This window comes from Hylaeus anthracinus, unplaced genomic scaffold, assembly GCF_026225885.1.
Source record: "Hylaeus anthracinus isolate JK02 unplaced genomic scaffold, UHH_iyHylAnth1.0_haploid 11989, whole genome shotgun sequence".
Classification (NCBI taxonomy): domain Eukaryota; kingdom Metazoa; phylum Arthropoda; class Insecta; order Hymenoptera; family Colletidae; genus Hylaeus; species Hylaeus anthracinus.
Window position 1 is genome coordinate 799,037 of NW_026534337.1, and position 20,570 is coordinate 819,606.

Here is a 20,570-nt window from a genome sequence, read left to right on the forward strand (position 1 = left end):
AACAAATATCGAAATCAATTTATAGTAAGTAACAAAAAAAAAGTATACAGTGTCAAAAATCGGTACTAATAATAATGTATAGCGAGAAAAAATTTTTTTAATTATAAACATCGAAAAAATGATAATAATTATGGAAAGCCCACTACCGGACCGGGCTTTAAAGTTGCAGGATAGATAGAAGTTTAAAAAAGAAAATCGAAGGATGCACACAGTTTTAAAAACACGATTGAAAACTTAAAATTAAAAAATCTCGATTAGAAACGCTTTAAATATTTTTTTGTATTTTTTCTCTAAAGGCCATCTAAATACGAAAATTTTGAACAAGAAAACAATTGAATTTCGATCATTATTAAGAAAGTTATGAGTAAAAAAAAGAGCGGTTTTTCTAAAAATTCGATATTTTTTGAACCAGTGATAAAAATAAACTCAAAATTTACCGGGAAGTCTCTTTTGAGGGGTACTAAAAAATACCAAAAAATTAAGAAAATTAAAAAAAAATGTTTTCAAACCGTCCGATTTGGGGTGGAATGTCCCATATACTTTTGTTTCTCGTTTTACTTTTAATTTGGTTTGATTTTAATATCTTCAACAATATAGTGATGTTTATGCAAAAGTTCAAATTTTGTTAGCTCTTTTTCTCATATAAAACTACATACACTTTATGATGAAATGAAAAGAAGTGGAAAGGTATCAGTATTTTTAAAGGAAATACGTTAATTTTGAAAAATGTCTCTCATAATGCTCATTTTCCAGAATATTTTTGAGCAATACACAATAAAATTCTAAGATACTAAGAAAATTAAAGTTTTCTTATCTACATTTCTGTTCTGGGATAATAATATTCTCTTGTCTTCTTTGTTTGTATTTATCGAGATATCAATTTTTGTAAGAATAGTGAATGTGTGACATCGCCAAAACGATCGATACTCATAGACACATACATTTCAAAGTATTTCTACACGTCGGAGGCACAGTTTTCTGTCCTTTCGATTGTTCCGGCGGCAGTCTTGTATCGTCTGTCCGCGTAAATGCACGCATTAAAGTCTACTTAGTTACCCATATCCGTAACGTGTCAATGCCGTATCCGTTCAGTTCCGTACAATTAGAAGTAGATATATCTTCCAATTTCATCAAACAAAAGTGAATAGATTTTATACTTCAATAATTTATAATGAAAACAAGCATGGGGATTGTCATATTACCTCATTGTCCTCTATTAATTACTGTAGATATGAATACAATTAAAGAAAATGTTGATAGTAATTCTGATTTTGACACAAATCTGCACAATTGTCAAAACCAAATTACAGGCTCATATCAATCCACAGTTTTATCCAACAGTTCTTAAATAGGACCAAATAGCTACATTAAGATATTCATTACATTCGACGTAAGTATAATATTCGTATGAGAATGTTTAAGTAGTAATATTAATTTAGAACATGCAAAGGTGAAGAAAAGTATTGCACAAGTTATTTATCAATAATTATTTATGAATCTTTAAACAATGATAAAAATAACAAAAAAATAAAGGAATACTACTACACAAGTACTATTAAAAAAAGTAAGCTTATAATACGATTAACACTAAATCTACTAACGTTAATTTGTAACTATTTCTCTATCATGATGGGTAAATGGCTGGTCATAAAAACACTTTTTTCAATTAAATCCAAAAATATTTTATGTGGAATTAAATTGAATAATGCATGAAATAATTGAATATAATTCATATATTGTATATGAAAACTGTGTATAAATGTTTGTAAACAGTCATTTAACCAGTCGTGGTAGGTTTAGTGCCAATCTTAAAGTGCATTCTAAGAAGAATGTTGGTAAGTAGGGAGCTGCTGATTTTGCAATATATACCTCTCTTCTAATTTGGTTATTAATGAAAAGATATTAGTCTTTACAAAATGTTGGTCTGCAGAGTTAAAAGTTTTAACACTTTGTGCCATTAGTGAGAAAAAGGTATCGATGGGATGAGTGGCATTTTCTTCATTCTTATTCTGCTTTAAAAATTTTGTTATATTCTGTGGTGTGCTTTTTGTAGGTGCATTTTCTGTAGGCATTATCCTTTTACGCTTACACATTACTAGCTGAGTTAAGGGACTGTAATCTTCTATCATTGCTTTCTTTTCTGACTCAATTACATTTTTACTACTACTGATATCTTTAATACATTTAATATCTTCATCTGACTCCATAATTTCCTTTTTTTCTAGTTTTCTTTCATCATTATCACTACAAATATTTCTAAAATATTTATTGTTTTCATTTGCCTCTATAAATCTTCTTCTTCCTAGTTCTATAAAGTTATTAAAGCTACTGAAATCCTTTACGTCATCATTTATTTCCATAATTTCTTCTGTTTTTAGTTCTTGCAGATTATTAACATTTTCCATATTGATAGATTTAACATCTTCATTCGCTTCCATAGTTTTTCTTCTTTTTGGTTTATTTGGATTAACACTACTACTGATATCTTTAAAATATTCAGCATTTCCAACTACCTCTGTACTTTTTTCTCTTTTCGATTCTCTTACACTATTATCATTGTGGATATCCTTACTAGGTTTAACATCTTCATCCAACTCTATTTTTTCTATTTTCGGTACAATTATATTATGACCACTACCAATATCTATGAAATATTTTACATCTTCGTCCACTTTTATAATTTCTTTTCTTCTCGATTCTCTTAAATCATTATCAGAATTGGAAATCTGAAACCATGCATTTTCATTTGAGTTTATACTTTCTTTTCTTGTTGACATTCTCGTATTATTATTGCTACCAATATTCTTAAAACATTCAGCATTTCCAACTACCTCTGTACTTTTTTCTCTTTTCGATTCTCTTACACTATTATCATTGTGGATATCCTTACTAGGTTTAACATCTTCATCCGACTCTATTTTTTCTATTTTTGGTACAATTATATTATGACCACTACCAATATCTATAAAATATTTTACATCTTCGTCCACTTTTATAATTTCTTTTCTTCTCGATTCTCTTAAATCATTATCAGAATTGGAAATCTGAAACCATGCACTTTCATTTAAATTTATACTTTCGTTTCTTTTTGATACTCTTGTACTATTATTACTACCAATATCCTTAAAACATTTAGCATTTTCTACTACCTCTGTATTTTTTTCTCTTTTTGATTCCCTTACACTATTATCATTGTGGATATCCTTAACAGATTTTACATCTCCATCTGTGTCTATTATTTCTTGTATTTTTTGTACTATTATATTATGATCACTACCGATATCCTTGACAAATTTTACATCTTCATCCACTTCCATAAATTCTTTTATTTTTTTTCTTTCTCTTAAATCGTTATTGTCACTTGAGTCCTTAAACCATTTGTTTTCATCCACCTTTATATTTTCTTTTTTTTTTAATACTTTCGTATTATTATTACCAGTGGTATCCTCAAAGTATTTAATGTCCATATCTGTGTTTATGATTTCATTTCTTTTTGATTTGTTTCCTCTTGATTTTTTCTTTTTTGCAGCTCCATATTTTCCATTTACAATAAATTTATTCATAAAAGACATATATTTTTCATAAACGCAGATACGTCTTCCACCTTTCGTGCTTACAGGTTGTTGTCCGTTGACATATCTGCGATAGTTTTGCTTTAAGCTTCTCCAGCGTTTACTACAGTTTGCACCTATAGAATAAAGTAAATATTTTGATGCACTACAAATTACACTTACAGTCTGCATTATATTGTTATAAATAAGATATTAATATGTGTAATTATTTTACTGTAAAATAAACAAAGATGATAATAAATTCTAAGACTATCATACAGTTCTTTATTACTTAATGCAAATAGTTTGCATTGATATCTCATTCATAATGAAATTATTAACGCTATGTTAACACTATAAATATTGAACTACATCACTTCTATGATTTTGTACTATCATAAATATTTGGAAGAAGCAAAACAATAAACTATCTCACTATTCTCATTTAATTCAATGCCAATAGCATGCCACCCGTCGTTTCTAAGAGTGGTGTCCCCATATTCTGGAATGTTGATGTCATAGAGCTCAGGTTTACGCTTTACTAATTTGATTAGTAATTTATCTGTAGGAGAAAGACGACCCATTAATGTAGTTATTAGTAAATTACATTAATATAGCATTACTTTACATTAATATTAGTATAGTAATTTATATTACTAAATTACATTAATATTACATTAATAATATGAAAGTAAAATACTTTTTTCATAGTCCCAACCGTGTGTTTTCTTATTATCTTCCATTGCAGATATTAATAAATAGATCCGTACAAATGACCGAAAACCATTACCGCAACAGTATCTACCTTTGGCGGGAAATTGTATACAGAACACGTGTAGAGCAGTGTAGAGACCTCTTTCATGAATCATAGAACAACCGCCAGATGGCCTGAAAGATCAAGATCGATTGTTTTCTATAAGTTATAGATCAATGATTAATTCGTATATTACATTACAATTAAGCTGTTAGATGGCGCATTTAAGGTTTTTTTTTAGTTTCACTAATTTATTTTAAGTGCTGTGACGTGGATTCTCAAACATACAAAAAGTATGTTTGCTACCTTTATTTTATTGTTTATAAAGTTTTAAGGCCGAAATTGCAAAATCAGGTCTTGGAGTCGCATCCGCCAAAGTGTAATGAATATATTAAAACCAGAATTATTAGAAAATATTGCTTCTTTGCTTCAATATCCTGGAAAAAAAATCATGCTAGCCTAATCGTCCTGTTCTCGTCTCTCCTGCAATTTTTGTATCGCTCTCTCTGTCCTTATCCCGGAGTTTTCTACTTTTTCCGCAACTGTCGCTGAAGTCACTCGGAGTTTGGCTCTGGGTCCTGCGCACCCTTAAGGGTTGCAACTCCGAGTTGACTTCAGCGACAATTGCGGAGAAAGTAGGAAGCTCTGGGGCAAGGATAGATAGATCCTTGTCTCTCTAATGATGCTGTGACAGAGAGGGAGATACATCAATCGGAGGAGAGACAAAGACAGAATGATGTCAAACGTTTGCAATTTTCCAAATAGTTATTGTAATTTTATGAGGCGAAGAAGCGACCCTTCCGGCTGTTTTTTTTTTTAAACTGTTCCTTATAAAATACCGTTGTGGGGGACAGTTACACATTTTGCAATTCGCTTTTGAAACGTGCTAAAAATACGTTTAAAGACAAGATATTTGTTGTGGGTCTTTTTCCAAAAATCTGTAACTGTCCCCCGCAACAGCATTTTACAAGGAACAGTTTGAAAAAAAAATCAAAAAGGTTGCTTCCTCGCCTCATAAAATTACATTGGTGGTGTCGCTACGATTGAGACGATTCATATGCCAACATAGCTGCCTTAATATCGTGCTTTCCACCGCAGCGCTGTCGTCGTCTTCCTTTCTGTTACCGTGTCGACCATCTAAACACGCTTTTCGACTTGGTTCGCAGGTATCTTAGTCGGGCCGGGTTTTTTCGCGCACGCGCAGCGAACATGGCATCAATGAAGTATACGCACGACTAAAAAGGTGTATCTTAATTACCCCTGCATAATTTTACAAATATATTCATGATTTTCGCGCTCATAGCCACAATAGCCATAGCATCCCACACTTGTTACCCTGGCTACGACACTGTTGACGGTCATTCTGGCAGTACATGGGCGAAAAAACTTGGCCTGGCTGGTATCACTGATCGTAGTATAGTACATAAGATATCGCTAGTTCGATCCCAAGCTGCTGTGTATTTTTTTTATTCTTATTTTATACTTTGTTCGGTTGCCGAACATCTTGTATAATTTATAAAAAAAAATTTTGATATAAGAGATAATATGAAATATAAAATACAAACAAATAGCCGAATACTTTCCTGTTTCGCTGTATGTATATCGTGTTTGGTCTCATTGTAATCATAAAAATCTTACAAATACACTGGAAAAAGTTAGATTTAAAAAAATTAATAAATAAAAAAGTTTTATTGTTACATTAGTATTGTCTCGCGCCCGCCGATATGTTTTGGTTCCTAGCTTCGTGCCTCTCTCTCTCTCTCTCTCTCTCTCTCTCTCTCTCTCTCTCTCTCTTCTCGCTCCTCTCTCTTTCGCTTTCCTCTCTCTGTCTCTTTCTATGTTTGCGCTCGGCTGGAGCCGCACGTAAACTTAGAATCGACACCTCGGCTAGTTATTATACCTACGTACATTGTATGTGTAACCAAATGTTTCGATCAGTTTCGAATCCGTCCAAAGTTTGAAGGCGTCGACGAAGTAGAAAGAGACAGTTTGATGAAGAAGAAAGAGAGGGCCCAGATATGACGCTAATTTTTTGATCTTTGCACAGTGGAAAACTGAAGCGAATGATATTCAATTTTAGGGGCAGACGATTTATAGTTTACGAGATATTCAACATTGAAGTTATTATTGCTGCTTACTTGGCGAATTATAAGTGACTCTGTCGATAGTGAATTCGGTGTGGTCAGTAAAGCATCAGCATAATAATTCCTCTGTCGCGAGTTCGAGTTCCGTCTTACACTATTCTTTTTTTTCACTTTCTTTTAAAAATACATTCGTTAAATATGACTTATTTATAACTAATGTTCGGATATATTTTTTAAAACAAACAATTTCCATTATGATGTTCATGAACTTGGGTGATAATTTTCGAAAAAGCAGTAGAAACAAAATTTTTAATCACAATGTACATCGAATGAATGCTTTAGATTCACAACTGCAAAATTGTTTATTTAATTCTACGGTAATTATAGAGAACAGGTACATCCTCACCGATTTCGATGATTTTTAAATATGTTGTAGAAATCAACATTTTGAACAATTATACATATAATCGTCGCTCGGCCTTAGTTTCCGAGATATTTGCAAAATACCATTGCTGCTACAACAATGAATATTGCGTATAACTACGCGTCTGTGACAGCGTGTGTGTAAGCGTTCAGTCGTCGATTGTTTAGGCTCGGAATACACATACGCGACTGTGAGTCTGTATGCGTTAGCTATCATTCGCTGGTCGGCTCGTGTTTCAATCTGTTCCGAATTCATTTATACATATAAAGTAGCGCATGATCTGTATTCGTACAGTAAAAAAATGGGGTTCCGGGGGCTCGCTCCCGGTCGGGGGTTTGGTGACGAAGCCCCCAACAACGAGTACTGCAGCACACCACTCAGATGTGTACACGGTTAGCCTGAGGGGTGTTTATGCTTTTCATATATGCTTTTCAATTTTTGTAAAAGGATTTTGCGCGAAAATTATACGCATTGAAATTACGGGAACCCACAGACGCGTACGTGTATTCCGAGCCTAAACAATCGACGACTGAACGCTTACACACATGCTGCCACAGACGCGTAGCTATACGCAATATTCATTGTAGTAGTAGCAATGATATTTTGCAAATATCTCGGAAATCAAGGCCGAGCGACGGTTATATGTTTAGGAACAAGTTATTCACAATGTTGATTTCTACAACATATTCAAAAATCCTAGAAATCGGTGAGGATGTACCTGTTCTCTATAATTACCGAAAATTGAAATAAAAAAAAATACATCAATCGTGATTCGTACCCGGGGTCAAGCAGCGTTACAACCTAATATTCTAACAATTCATTCAACGAACCTTGCTAGATGCTTTTATTTGTTTATTTATTTGTTCATTGACGGGGCTACGCAGAGACTTTCCCAGGCCGGGAAAGTCACTTCTTGGCCAGCTATCGTCGAGAATAGAGCTCATCGAAATAAAATATCATTTGTTAAAGAATTTCGTCGTTCTATTCTTGCATTCATTTAATCGTCTTACAAGTCAGAAGTGGGATGTATCACGTGTCCTTTTCGCGAACATTTGTGTGATCGCGAGTGACACTGTCGTGCAATTTTGACGTTTTCACGCAATTATGCCAGTGTCAAATTACGGAATAGTGCAGTGACTGTGTTTGTGCCTGGTGTAAAGCGACAAACAATGGGTCGATCAGGTGAAAAATCACAGAAGCGTGCACAAGATTGTTCACGGGGACGTTCGCGCGAACGTGAACAATCCAAAGAGCGAGGATCGCGGAGTGAAGGAGTGCGCGATCATTCGCGAGATGATTCGCGAGGACGACTCTCGTACGGATCGGAGGATCGTTCTCGGGCACGGAGTGAGTCCCCGAAATATGATCAAGATCGTTCGAGAGGTCGAAATGGTTTGCGGAAGCGAAAACGCGACGTGTCGCGAAATGATCGGCGACGATATTCGTGGAATGATTCGATGGACGGCGATCGGGAATCGTCACGGGAAGAGTGTCCCAGTGATCGAGTACGAAGTGTGGCGCGAAAAGTGCCGCGTGACCGCACGCGCCGTCGGAAAAATTTGTTGCTTGTACCACGACGATGTAGGGTGTCTTGAATACTACGTATTCGGAAAAGGCGCTACGATTAAGACCTTCGAGAAAGGGGAAGGCGTGCGAAGCTGTTTATTGTGGCGGAGCGACTGAAGTCTTGGATAGCGGCGGTCGAATAAACCGAGCTATGACCCAAGAACCGAGTGCACGCATCCCAAACAGGTAATAATCCATAGTTGTGAGGTTTGTTACGGATGTGGTGGCCTTTGATTACAGAGTAGAACCATCTACCGTGTCGACGGATACGAGTTCGTCACCGAGAGTTGCCGGAAGGCCGTGAGTTGCAGCAATGATGTCTAGCCGCTGGTGAATAGTCATGACTCTGCTGCTGGGTCAGTAGTGGACGCTGGGCACTACTGAACATCGATGATTTGCCTGCCATCGGGCTGGGAGTGACAGCTGGTTGCTCTCAGACGATGAAGAGACCAATACTACGGCAGTGGTGCTAATTTGATCACCACTGCGTGATTGTTACGAACGGCTGGGTCAGTAGTGGACGCTGGTCACTACTGGATGCCTATGAGCTGTTGGGCTGAAGATGACCGAAGCAGTCAACGCAGTACCCGAAAGAGGATCTGGTGATGCCAAGGGGCCGTTCCGGATCCATCGTGTACTTGGTAACGACCGATACGAGGTCGAGGATTTGAGACAGAGAGGTAGAAAGGCCAAAACGGTGGTTGCAGCCGACCGGCTGAAACCTTGGGTTGCGGCCATTGAATAGGAAACTATGGGAAACTAAAATATTTTATGTTAGTTAGTTCTCAGGAGATAGAAGGGGACGGGCTCGTGGCCATAGGTGGTCGGTGCCGTCGCCCACGGAATATGCGGTTAATGAAGGATCCCTGAGCTGAGTGCAGCAGAGCTGGAGAGCGAGGCCTGCCGAAGGGATCCAGACACCGACATCCGAGTCACCAGACGATGGTGGGGACTGGCCAACCATCGGGTGACGAAGATTTGCGTACCATTCACGGGATAGTGATGTCTGGCCATTGTCGAATGGTACGAGATTTGGCTATCATGACAATGGTGATGTGTGGTCACCATTGTATGTTAGTGAGGGGGACTATTAAAGGGATAGTGGTGTGCAGCCACTATTGAGTGGTCCCATGTTATGCCGTCAGGCCGATAGTGATGTCTAGCCGCTATTGGATGACGATGAAAGAGATATCACGGTAATGGTATGGTGCATCATTACGTGATTATATGGATTCAGCGAGAGGCCACGCAGAGTTGCAGTTGAGCAACAGGAGGACAAAATCGTCAACTTCAACGGAGATCCAAGGATGTCGCGAATGTCTTGCGACGAGGCATCGCTTTGAGTAGTCGATATATACATATGCAAAAGTAAAATATATAAGCTCGGGCGCTTCATACTTTTAGTACGGTACTGAACCATGCTGAAAGGCATTTTTAGATTATCGGCACACCAGCAGCAGAAGAGACGACACCAGCGCTGTGGTGTGCTGTGGTGGAGAGCGTGAAACTCAAGCCATTGTGCAAGCGCATCAGTCTTCTCGATTTTATAAAGACAACACCATTGTAATTTTATGAGGCGAGGAAGCGACCTTTCCGGCTGATTTTTTTTTTAAACTGTTCCTTATAAAATACCGTTGCGGGGGACAGTTACACATTTTGCAATTTCGCTTTTGAAACTTGCTAAAAATACGTTCAAAGACAAGACATTTTTTTTTCAATTTTTTCCAAAAATCGCTTAACGAGACGATAGATTTACTTCCCCTGATTACGAAATGCATAATTATGATATGTTTTTTTCATTATTGTGCCTGAAAAACGGGAACTACTATATAGTAATCTGGTGCCACCAACGGACAGTAGGAGAACTACTAAATAGCTGGCAAAAAATTTGTATGACAATATGGCTGCTTCGCTTTCGCGCTGTCCACTGCAGCGCTGCTGTCGTCTCTGCTGCGGTGTTGTGCCAGTAGTCTAAAGACGCTTTTCAGTATGATTCAGTATCGTAGTAAGTTTAAAAAATACCCACGGTCATACATTTTTCTTTTAACTCTTTCAGTGCTGGGGGCCGATATATCGGCCCTTGCTGCACTGGCGAGAAGTGCCAGAGCCGATATATCGGCCCGAACCTTGTAGTGTTTTACTATTCGCATTGCGAGAGAATTCTATATTGTCTGTATATTGTTATCTGTATATTGTATCTATAAATATAAATTTAATAATGGGAAATAAGCAACATATTTATAAAGCTATGTTATACTTGTATTTAATTTTTACATTAAAATTATTTTGGAATATGGGGAATTGTTAGAAGGTAACATGCTAAAATACGTATGTATAGGGAAACGATGATAAAATGATTATTACACAGAATTAGTTCCGTTTTCTTGTTATTTACAATTTAACCCTCAGACACTAAAATCAAATTTTTATATGCAAACTTTATAATCATATTAATAATGCCTCGTAACCAATTGTTTTTGTTAATATTTTGTCCCGAAAACTACTTCTTTTGCAATAAAGTTCGAAACATTTCTGTCGCTAACAGTTAGAAAAGTGGGCAGAGCTGATTGATCGAGTTACAATGTAAACACATGGCTCGACACTCTCGATCACAGAGAAATGGGACTTCGAAAAACGAAGGAAAAATGACCCAGGCCCGGTACCGGAGGGTTAATTCTAAAAACTTGTGATTTTTGTCGTTTTTTGCTTTTTAAAGAACAAAATCCATCTATAAAAATTGGTTTTAGTAAATTTGCTCAGCTTCGTCCAAAAGAATATGTAATAGTCGGAACCTGTGGAACACATTCTGTGTGTGTATGTATAATGCATCAAAATGTAAAGTTAATGCTTCATGGTGCCAAACTGCAAAAATTAATTCCTACATCTTGTAATTTTCCATGCACATATAAAGAAATGTTATCAAATATGCGCTGTGATGTTTCAAATGAAGCAATTTTAATCCCATTCGTAAACAATTGCAAGGTATATTTGAAAATCATTCGATTGTACCTATTTCATGCAACAAATGGACAAGTACCGATAGATCTAATTTAGAGCCTGTAGAATATTCAACACCAGCATTTCTTAATGAATTAGAAAACAAAATGTTGCAATTGCAAGTCCATGATTTCATAGCAAAAAATGGAAGTAGTTATTTGAAATATTCAAAAGGAAGTTTAAATCTCGATGAGTTTGTTGTCATCAGAGATTTTGCCGAAAATTATTCATTTATTATACAAGATGTGTCACGATAACGCGGTTCGGTCGCGGTCGAACCGCCGCGAAGGGTTGCGCCGGCTCAGCCGGTTGCCGGGGTTCGCTGAGTATAATATGGAGGTGGTAGTCGTAGGAGTAGGGCCGAGCCCTCGCCGCAGGGGGGGGGGGGGTACGGTATCGGTAGTCGCACGTTTCTAGATCGCGATTCTAAGGGTGTATGAACCCTTGCACAAGAATTCGGCGGGTAGTCGGACTGCGGGAAGTGGACTGCTAGAGGGGGGTGCCCTAGGGGGATCGAATCGGCAGCGCGAGCACACCTCTTCTTCCCGGGCGAGTGGCCGTGGAGGCCCGAAGACGGCTGTCGGTGCAGACACGACCAAGGATGTTCCACGTCTCGAGGCCGGAAGCCTCTGAGAGGGGACTAGAGGATAGACGGAGTTGACCGCGTTCTCAGAGGGATCTCGTGGTCGTTCTCTTTGAACGGGCTCCGTTGGCGGAATATATGACGGGAATACAATAAATGAAACGAGAGCGTTTGAACAGCAAATCGGTATTTTAATGCTTGGTGCGTACAGTACTGCTCGTTCAGGCGTTCTGCCTTTGGAGCGTCGCGGTCTCGGAACTTATGCGCGATGCTCCCCACCTTTGGTTGTGAGAGAGCGCTGCGCTCTACAGTGACGCTTGGTCCCGGCCTAGCGGCGGTCGGTGATATTATATTAGAGGAATGAGGATCAAGCGTGGCGGGGCGCGAGCGCGAGAGGAGAGGGTCGCGGCTATTATTTGCGTCACAGATGCAATACAAAATTATCATTGGTACAATAAACAGACTACAATATATACGTTCGTTGCCTATTTTCTACCAAATAATTGTTTAAAACATGAAAGTTTTGTCATTCTTTCAGATTGTTATGAACATGATAGTATTTCTGTTAATTTCCTTCCATTTCATTTCATTTCATGTTGTATCATTGAAATCAGAAAAATCTCACGAATACGTCGGTAAAAATTTAATTGAAGAAAAGTCTAAAATAAGAAAGTTTTATCGATGAATTATTATTTATATGAGTATCTCGCCGATATCTCGGATAGAATCATATTATGATGTGACATTCGGCTCACAACTAGGGCTGTTCAAGTACCCGAAAAAATCAAGCCGAGTCGAGTACTTAAAAAAACCGAGTAACTTGAATTTTTCAAGCTACCCGAATAGAATCGAGCGGTCCGAAAAAACCAAGCGGCCCGAAAGAACCGGGCAACTCGAATAGTTTCAAGCTTTTCTGAGTACACATGTTAGTCCGCCGTCGGGTAACAATGGTATCATAAAAAGGACGTAGCAAACTAGACCCAAATAAGGTCAACTACCATTTTCCGTATTTCTTATCGGATCTTAACGGATGTATTACCAATCGATTCCTTATGTTATCCCGATGAAAATGGTACCAGACACGATACAATTCGGATTATTTAGAAGAAAATTATACGAAAAAAATGATTTGCACGATTTTTGCCTATCTTCGTTAAAAATAGTCCGATTTACATAGTGTTTAGTAGCGTTTTCATCAGGAAAACGTAAGGAATCCATCGGCGTTACTCCCGTAATAATACGATGCATATGAAGTGAAATCGGGTGATTACTGAAAGCCATAAATCAAAGGTGGAACCATCCAAAGCGTACGTCTGTCGAGTTTAACCCACGACAAACCTCAAAGGGTCCGAGCTATAAAGTGTGAAATGTTTCTCATGATATGTTCACTTTTTGTTGTGTTTTATAAAAGGTAAAAAAACAAATTGCACTACTGAATTTCTGATGTTATACTGATGAAAATAGTACCAAACACGATATAATATCGACTAATTTCAGGTTTTTCTGATGTGTAACAGCGTGATATGTAGAATTTATATTGCATGAATAATCAAAATTAATCGACTGACTCGGCTCGGAAATCGGGTCCTGGTTTGACTCGGTTTGAAAGCCGCTTGAATATTCGGTCTTTATTCGGTCTCCAGCAGCTCTACTCACAACCCACTTAAAAGTGTCATCTCCTCGCGAAGGAGAGGTCGGAGGGACCTAGCGAACTGACACTGCGAAGCCAGGGAACGGGCACGGGCATCTTCGTTAAATTGCAACTCTTCTAAGCATTAAATTAGCTAAATTATTAGTTATTCGAGGTGGGTTCTTCTTCCATTCCTCTATTACAGCCTTTTTTAAAAGTACTTTCCTGGAAATTTGATGTTTTCTAATTCGTACGGAGCAATAAAGTAATGTGTTTACGTTACAAACTCTACTGTAAATGGTTCGTCATAAGAATCGTACAAATACTTTTTTTTTTTTATAAAAGCTGTTTATTTATAAATGCCACATTGAACAACATATAACTAAACTTCAAATATAAACAGTTGAAAAAGAAGTAACGAGAACAATTGAGTCGTACTTGCTCCATTGGCTCTTTTAGAAACTTATCTGGAGCTTACATTTCGGTCACTTTTGAAGGCTGTTCCCTGTACTTAATTAAAATTGTCTTTCGGACTTTCCTTGTTATACTTGAAATTTGTTTAGAAAAATATTTTTCATTTAGACCTGGTGTAAAAAAACTGAACATGAGTCAAAGCTAAGTAATCTTATACTTAAATTGCAACTATTACTTATAAATTAATATTTCAAATACGCAACTTATAGACTAATATAATGCACATTACATGTTTAAGTATATCAGATCTCCACTGCGCAATCATTCAAACTCTATTTACAGAACTCATATACCCAATAAATCATCCAATCTTTTGTTCATTCATTCTGATACAGGTGCATTTAGATATATTGCTTTTATACAGCTTGGCTGATTTACAATACAATAAATCTAATGATAATTGTATGCGACAACTTAGATGTAATTAAAACTTAATCATTCTAGATGTAGGTATGTAATTACTATAATGTAATGGTGATAGTAATAATACGGGTCATAATTACTATTTATACGTAACCATATAAATAAATTTACTGCATTAAACACTAATTGTACGCTTAATTAATACGATTCTGTTTTTTTCCAATTATAATATTGTACAATATTAACTCGGCGAGTTACATAATTACACTAATTTTTTGTTCGCAATGACGCTAGTACCTACCTTCAGTCAGTGGTCATTAACAGAGAGTTGGTTTGACAACCATGGCAACTTGGCCAAGTACCTATAATTTTTGTTGTTTGTGTCGCAACTGGGTAACGCTGTGCTAAATATTACTGTGTTAATGCTTCTGGCTGCCTCGATTGGATTATACAGTAGACGCACAACTCTAAATTTCCTACCCACAATCATGTTCCGAATCATTGTAATTAAATAATTTGGAAATCTTTTTTTGTACAACTTAAACAGCAAACCATTCGTCCAAACGGAATCGAAGGCTTTCTTCAGATCGATCAAACAGGCTCCCATGTATTGTTTATTATTCAGTGCCCAAGCTATATCAGATGTGAATTTAGATATAGCATGAATTGTAGAATGCTCGCGTCTAAATCCAAATTGTTGTTCTGGAAGCAGGTTTTTGGAAACCGTTAATTTATTTATTCTGATGTTTATTACTATCTCAAACAGCTTTCCAATATTTGGGAGGAGACTGATCGGCCTGTAATTTTCCATTTTTGACGGACTTTTCTCTTTTTTTAACAAAGCCACCACCTTGGCAGTTTTCCAAATTTCTGGGAAGTACAACGTATTCAAACAATTGTTAAATACTATTGTTAAAACTTTCACTGTGACCGGACGAATCTTTTTCAAGACATAATTTGAAATTTTATCAAAACTTTCTGATTTTTTATTATTTAATTTTTGGCTAATTCACTTACTTCTCTGCAATTAGTAAGAAAATCAACATACGAGTCTGCTGGTTCATCTGCATAATTATCTGACGAGAATTGTACTAATTCTTGGTTTCTGTTCGAGTTAATAATTTCGGTGACTCTACTATTCACTAATTTCTCTAGTCTTGAACAATCCCCAGTTAATAAATTTTTGGTGTGCATCTTTTGAAAATGAGTGCCAAGAAGACTTAATTTATCACTAGTTTCCTTACAAATTATAGTATTATTCTGTACAGTCAGATGTGCTGAATCTAGACCAGCCTCTTGCAAAATCGAACTATTGTTTATTTCTATTTCAAATGATGCTGAATTCAACTGATTTTTTGGCCTAAACATATTATTGATTAATTGAAACGTTTTACTTGGGTTTCTTATATCCATATTCGAAAATTTATTGTTCCAGAAAGTGGAAGCAGCTCGGGTGTATTCATATTTTAGATCAGCGTTTACTAGTTTTAGTACTTGTTTTAATGTTTGGACTTGAACTGTTTGAAACTGGCGTGTTCTGAGATTAGAGTAAATAGCCGATATTATTCTACTTTTAATTCTTTGCAATTTTTTTATTAAACTATTTTGATATGCCATAACCGAATTAGGTTTCTTGTAAGTAGGGGTTGAATTACGCAAAGCTTCGACCAGCTTCGTTTCAAGTCTTACTATAGCATCATCGATTTCCCTATGAGACAAATTTCTTGAATTATCTAGATGCAAAGTTTGATCGTTAGATAGGGTTTCCGCAAATTTTTTCCAATCTGTTTTCCTTAAATGAAGGAATTTCATATTATCGACCAGACTCGCATTTATGATAAAATTCTCATTAGATAAAATTAGCTGAATTACTCGATAGTCGCTGTCGTAAGGTAGTAACTTTAAAAATTGAGGCGTTGTACCGTTTAAATTGTGCAACCTATTTTCAACAAAAGCTAAATCCAGCGTGGAGTTTCCTTTTATGAAAGAAGGTTGTTCAGGATAAAGTACATTAATTTTATAACTAGCGTCGTTTAAATGTAGCCAGTTTGCTAAACGAATGCCTTTGGAATTGGTTGCATTGTTTTGCCATGAATAATGCTTTGCATTCAGATCTCCGCAACATACATAAAAATTGTTTGGTTTGAATAACTCTAGGTGCTCAAAAATTTTGTTAAATTCTGCTATGAACTGGCCCCCATTAACTTTTGGACTATACGCCGCTACGATGACTAATGAATTATTTGCGTTTAATTTTATTTTAATGATTGTTGTTTCAATAATTTTATTGTTTAAAAAATAATTGTCTATTCTGTTGAACAATATATGATTTTTTATTAAAATGGCTGTGCCGCCTCCTTGTCTTGCAAGTCTATCACTCGATTATGCGTATTACTATTTTGCAAATTTATATCCGCGAATTTAATATATATGAATTCTTGACTCTGAGCGGCTCGGACCGCAAACCACTCTCTTGAATTGCTATTATATTTCAAATTGATTGAATTTTCTTCGAATTTGAGTTTACTATTACAAATAAATTTGACAATTGGTTCGACAGTTCTTTAATAACATTTGTGAGTGAGGGCTTCTCGCGATATGGCGCCTCCATTTGCGCGGTTCTTTTAGCCCGAATTCTATATATCGAAGATGGCTCCTTGAAGGTATATTTTTCCGCCGTAATATTTTTAACAATTTCGCTGTACAAGCTTGCAATTGTAGACTTACTTGAATGGACTGGCAATTGATTTCTATCATCAACTTTGGAGTGGTAAGCACCAACCTTTTTTAACTCCCCCTTTCTTTCGCCTTTGTTTCTACTTTTGCCGGAAGAGATGAGATTTGGACATTCTCTATAAGTCGCTGGATGGCCATGTGTCTTACAATTGACGCAAAAGAGCTTCTCTTTTGGTGTCTATTCTGATAACGAACACTGACCTTTGGCATGCTGATTATTACATTTTGCGCACTTGAAATTTAGATTACAGTTCGTAGCTGCGTGTCCAAATTTTCTACAATTTATACATTGCAGTACTTCTTTTCTAATCAGTTTTACCCATGTTATTTTCTGATAATTAATTACCTTGATTAATTTTAAACATGATAGATCTAAATCCGGAGAGAATTGGATTAGAAATATAGGAAGCTTATAATTTTCTCTAGCCGACTTTCGTGTTTCAAATGGTGCGATTGTAATTAATTTTAATTTATTACCTGCGAGTTCCTTCAATTCTCTTTCTATTTCTATTAAATTAGAGTTTGAATCTATACCTTTCAATAGAAATGTTTGGTGTTTCAACTGTTTCGGGGTATAAGTAAAAAATTTTTAATTATGATCTATTAGAACACTTTTAATTTTAACGTAATCAGTTAGCGTAGTCGGATAAACTAAATGTTTATTTTTTGTAATTCTTTTTATTGAGAATTTTGCATTGTCCGCATACTTACAAATAACACCAAGTAGAATTTGGGCCGAACAATCATGGATGATGAAAGCTGGCGATTTATTATGGATTTTTACCGTATTACCTTCGTTATCCCTATACTCATCATTTTGGTTGGTGGTTAGTGGTTGCGAAGATTGACCTTGACATTACTGTATCAGTTTCTGAGATGTAGAATTGCTGGCCTGAGAAGACCTTACTTGACTAACGGTTTCCATAGCCGTAACCTCCATATTTTGCAAAATCTCGAACCTATTTGTTGTTTTGATTCTTGTTGGTGAATCTAGCCTCGCGAACTGATGATTGGTGGTTCCTCCTTTCTTTTGAAGACTATCTTGTAATAGCTTGTTTTCTTGCTTTAACATTTCGAGCTCATCTGTAAGCTTCTTTATAGTATTTAATAAATCGCCCATTTGAGCCGATGATGAAGGCGTACCATCCATAGCTGGTGCCGTATTATCGCTTGCTAAACTCTCCATACTGCTTCTGAACGGCTCGGATAATTGATCGAGCTTTTCGTTCGAATCCTGTGAACGTGCAGATCTAGCTGCCTTTAGGTTTGGAGCACGCTTTATGCGCTTCCTGACAGTTTTACTTAGAATTTGCTGACTTGCTGAAATCTCAGTATTACTCCCCATGCTTCTGCAATCCATGCCTCTATATTCGGTGTGGGATCTCTTCTGTGCAACAGTATCAACACGAGGTGATGATGAAGCAACTATATGAGACTGTGCAATTAGAGCATTTTCCAATAGTTGATCATTGTCTCCATTTTGATTCAATGAACTGACACATTCAGAATTGACTATTGGACTGCCTTGTGAGATTATATCCTTTGAAAATTTTTGCGACAATCTATACGGTCATATGGCCGTTAGCCTTGTAAGTACGTTAACGCTATAAATGTATGTAGCAACTTGTTATGATGAGTCTTTGAATGTAACCTAAACACTAAAGCGATCGTGCGCGAAACGGATTACAGCAGATCCGCGTGACTCGCCGCCGAGATCGTAAATACAAACTGTTTTTATACTCGCGCTCCAACTCGAGAGATTTGTCAAAACGTCTATTCACTACGACTGCTCGAACGTGACTATCGTACAAATACTAGTAAATGTTGTTTGGACTATATCCATCTTACAACAGAAACTGTTGTAGCTGCAGGCGTTACGTCGCTGGTTCATGTTCTAGAGTTCGTGGGTGCAAGATTTGGTAATGGAAATTTTTTCTTCCAACTGCATTTCTATTTCTTATTTCTCTTTTTACTCACTGCTACATAAATAATATATAAGAATTATAAAGTATGGGATGTGAACTACAATTTTTAATAATACGTTTTTTATTAATAATAATATTAATATTAATATTGATAATAATTTATTAATAGTAAATACCCCACATCCCATACATGTGTATGTTTACTTCTACTATTGCTATATTGTGTATTGTATCTACTCATTATAATATTATGTTCACATCAATATTATTTGCAATTCTTATATATTATTTATATAGCAGTGAGAAAAAAAAATGTCCATTACCGAGTCTCGAACCCACAAACTCTGAACATGAACCAGCGGCATAACCCCCGCATCTACAACATCTTCTATTAGGAACTTCAATGTTTTGGTATATCTAGATTCTAGTGGTCTGTAAATCTTTAAAGCCATTTTTTATAAAAACGGCTGGCCAGATACTCCTAATGTTTTGCGCTTTTTTTATGCTCATCAGCCCCCATCATTTGAGCCCGGTCTCGTTCAAAAAGCGCTCGTCCGGATCGCTTGTTCCGGACCTTCCCTTGTCAGAGACTTCCGAGAATATGTAAAATATCATTAACTATAAAAAAAGAAGTCAAGAAACTACCATTTCACACAAAAGTTTTTTGGGAAATTGGTCGGTGTACGAATACATTCTACACCCACTGTATATACAGGGTGTCCCTAATTTAAATGTCTAAACTGCGGGGGCGTATTGGGCACCGAAAAACTAAGAAAAAAAAACGTTAGGTGATTTGCTCGTCTATGCTCAGTTTTCGAGAAAATCGTGAAAAAAGAAACAACTTTCCTCTCATTTATTTACATTTACATATGTTGTTGTTAACACTTATTTATTGCAAAAACTTTTAAAAATGATTACCTCTTGCTGCAATGCATGCATTGCATCTATTGGTTACCGCTTGAATTGTCGCGTGAATTAGTTATTAAATAATTTAAAATCTGCTAATTTTTATGCAATAGCTCTGGACGAAAGTTGCGATGTAAAAGATACTGCTTATTGTTAGTTGTTAATTTTTATCAGAGCTATCGTCGAAGATTTTCAAATTTCGGAAGACCTTATACTAACCGATTTAATTACAATTATTCATAAACAACTTTAATAATAAAATTTTGTTTACTTAAAGAAATAAGTGTTTTGCTTAACATTTTTCAATTTTAATATTTCGACCGGCCCGTGAAAATAGTTTTTTTCCAACCGGCCCGGGGGCAAAAACAGTTGGCCATCCTTGGTCTAAACCATGTAGAACACCGTGTATAGACTAACGATATAATAACAGCAAACAAGACGGCGACAGCGCCGCACCGGGAAGCGCGATAGCGAAGCAGCCATATTGCCATACAAATCATCAAGATTTCACTGCAACAAAGTTTTTCCAAGATATTGAAGCAAAGAAGCAATATTTTCTAATAATTCTGGTTTTAAT

At 36.3% G+C, this 20,570-nt stretch overlaps 1 protein-coding gene across 1 annotated transcript in view; it reads right to left on the reverse strand.

Annotated features, from left to right (window-relative positions):
• Window positions 1–1,656: 1,656 nt before the first annotated feature.
• The window catches only part of LOC128888016 (uncharacterized), a 75,932-nt gene continuing 57,018 nt past the window's right edge, over window positions 1,657–20,570 (reverse strand). The window contains exons 2-4 of the mRNA XM_054144598.1: window positions 4,252–4,439; window positions 3,988–4,113; window positions 1,657–3,688 (exon numbers count right to left, since the gene is read on the reverse strand). Coding sequence (XP_054000573.1) covers window positions 1,821–3,688; window positions 3,988–4,113; window positions 4,252–4,420 — 2,163 coding nt within the window. The 5' untranslated portion in view covers window positions 4,421–4,439 and the 3' untranslated portion in view covers window positions 1,657–1,820. The remainder of the gene's footprint in view (window positions 3,689–3,987; window positions 4,114–4,251; window positions 4,440–20,570) is intronic.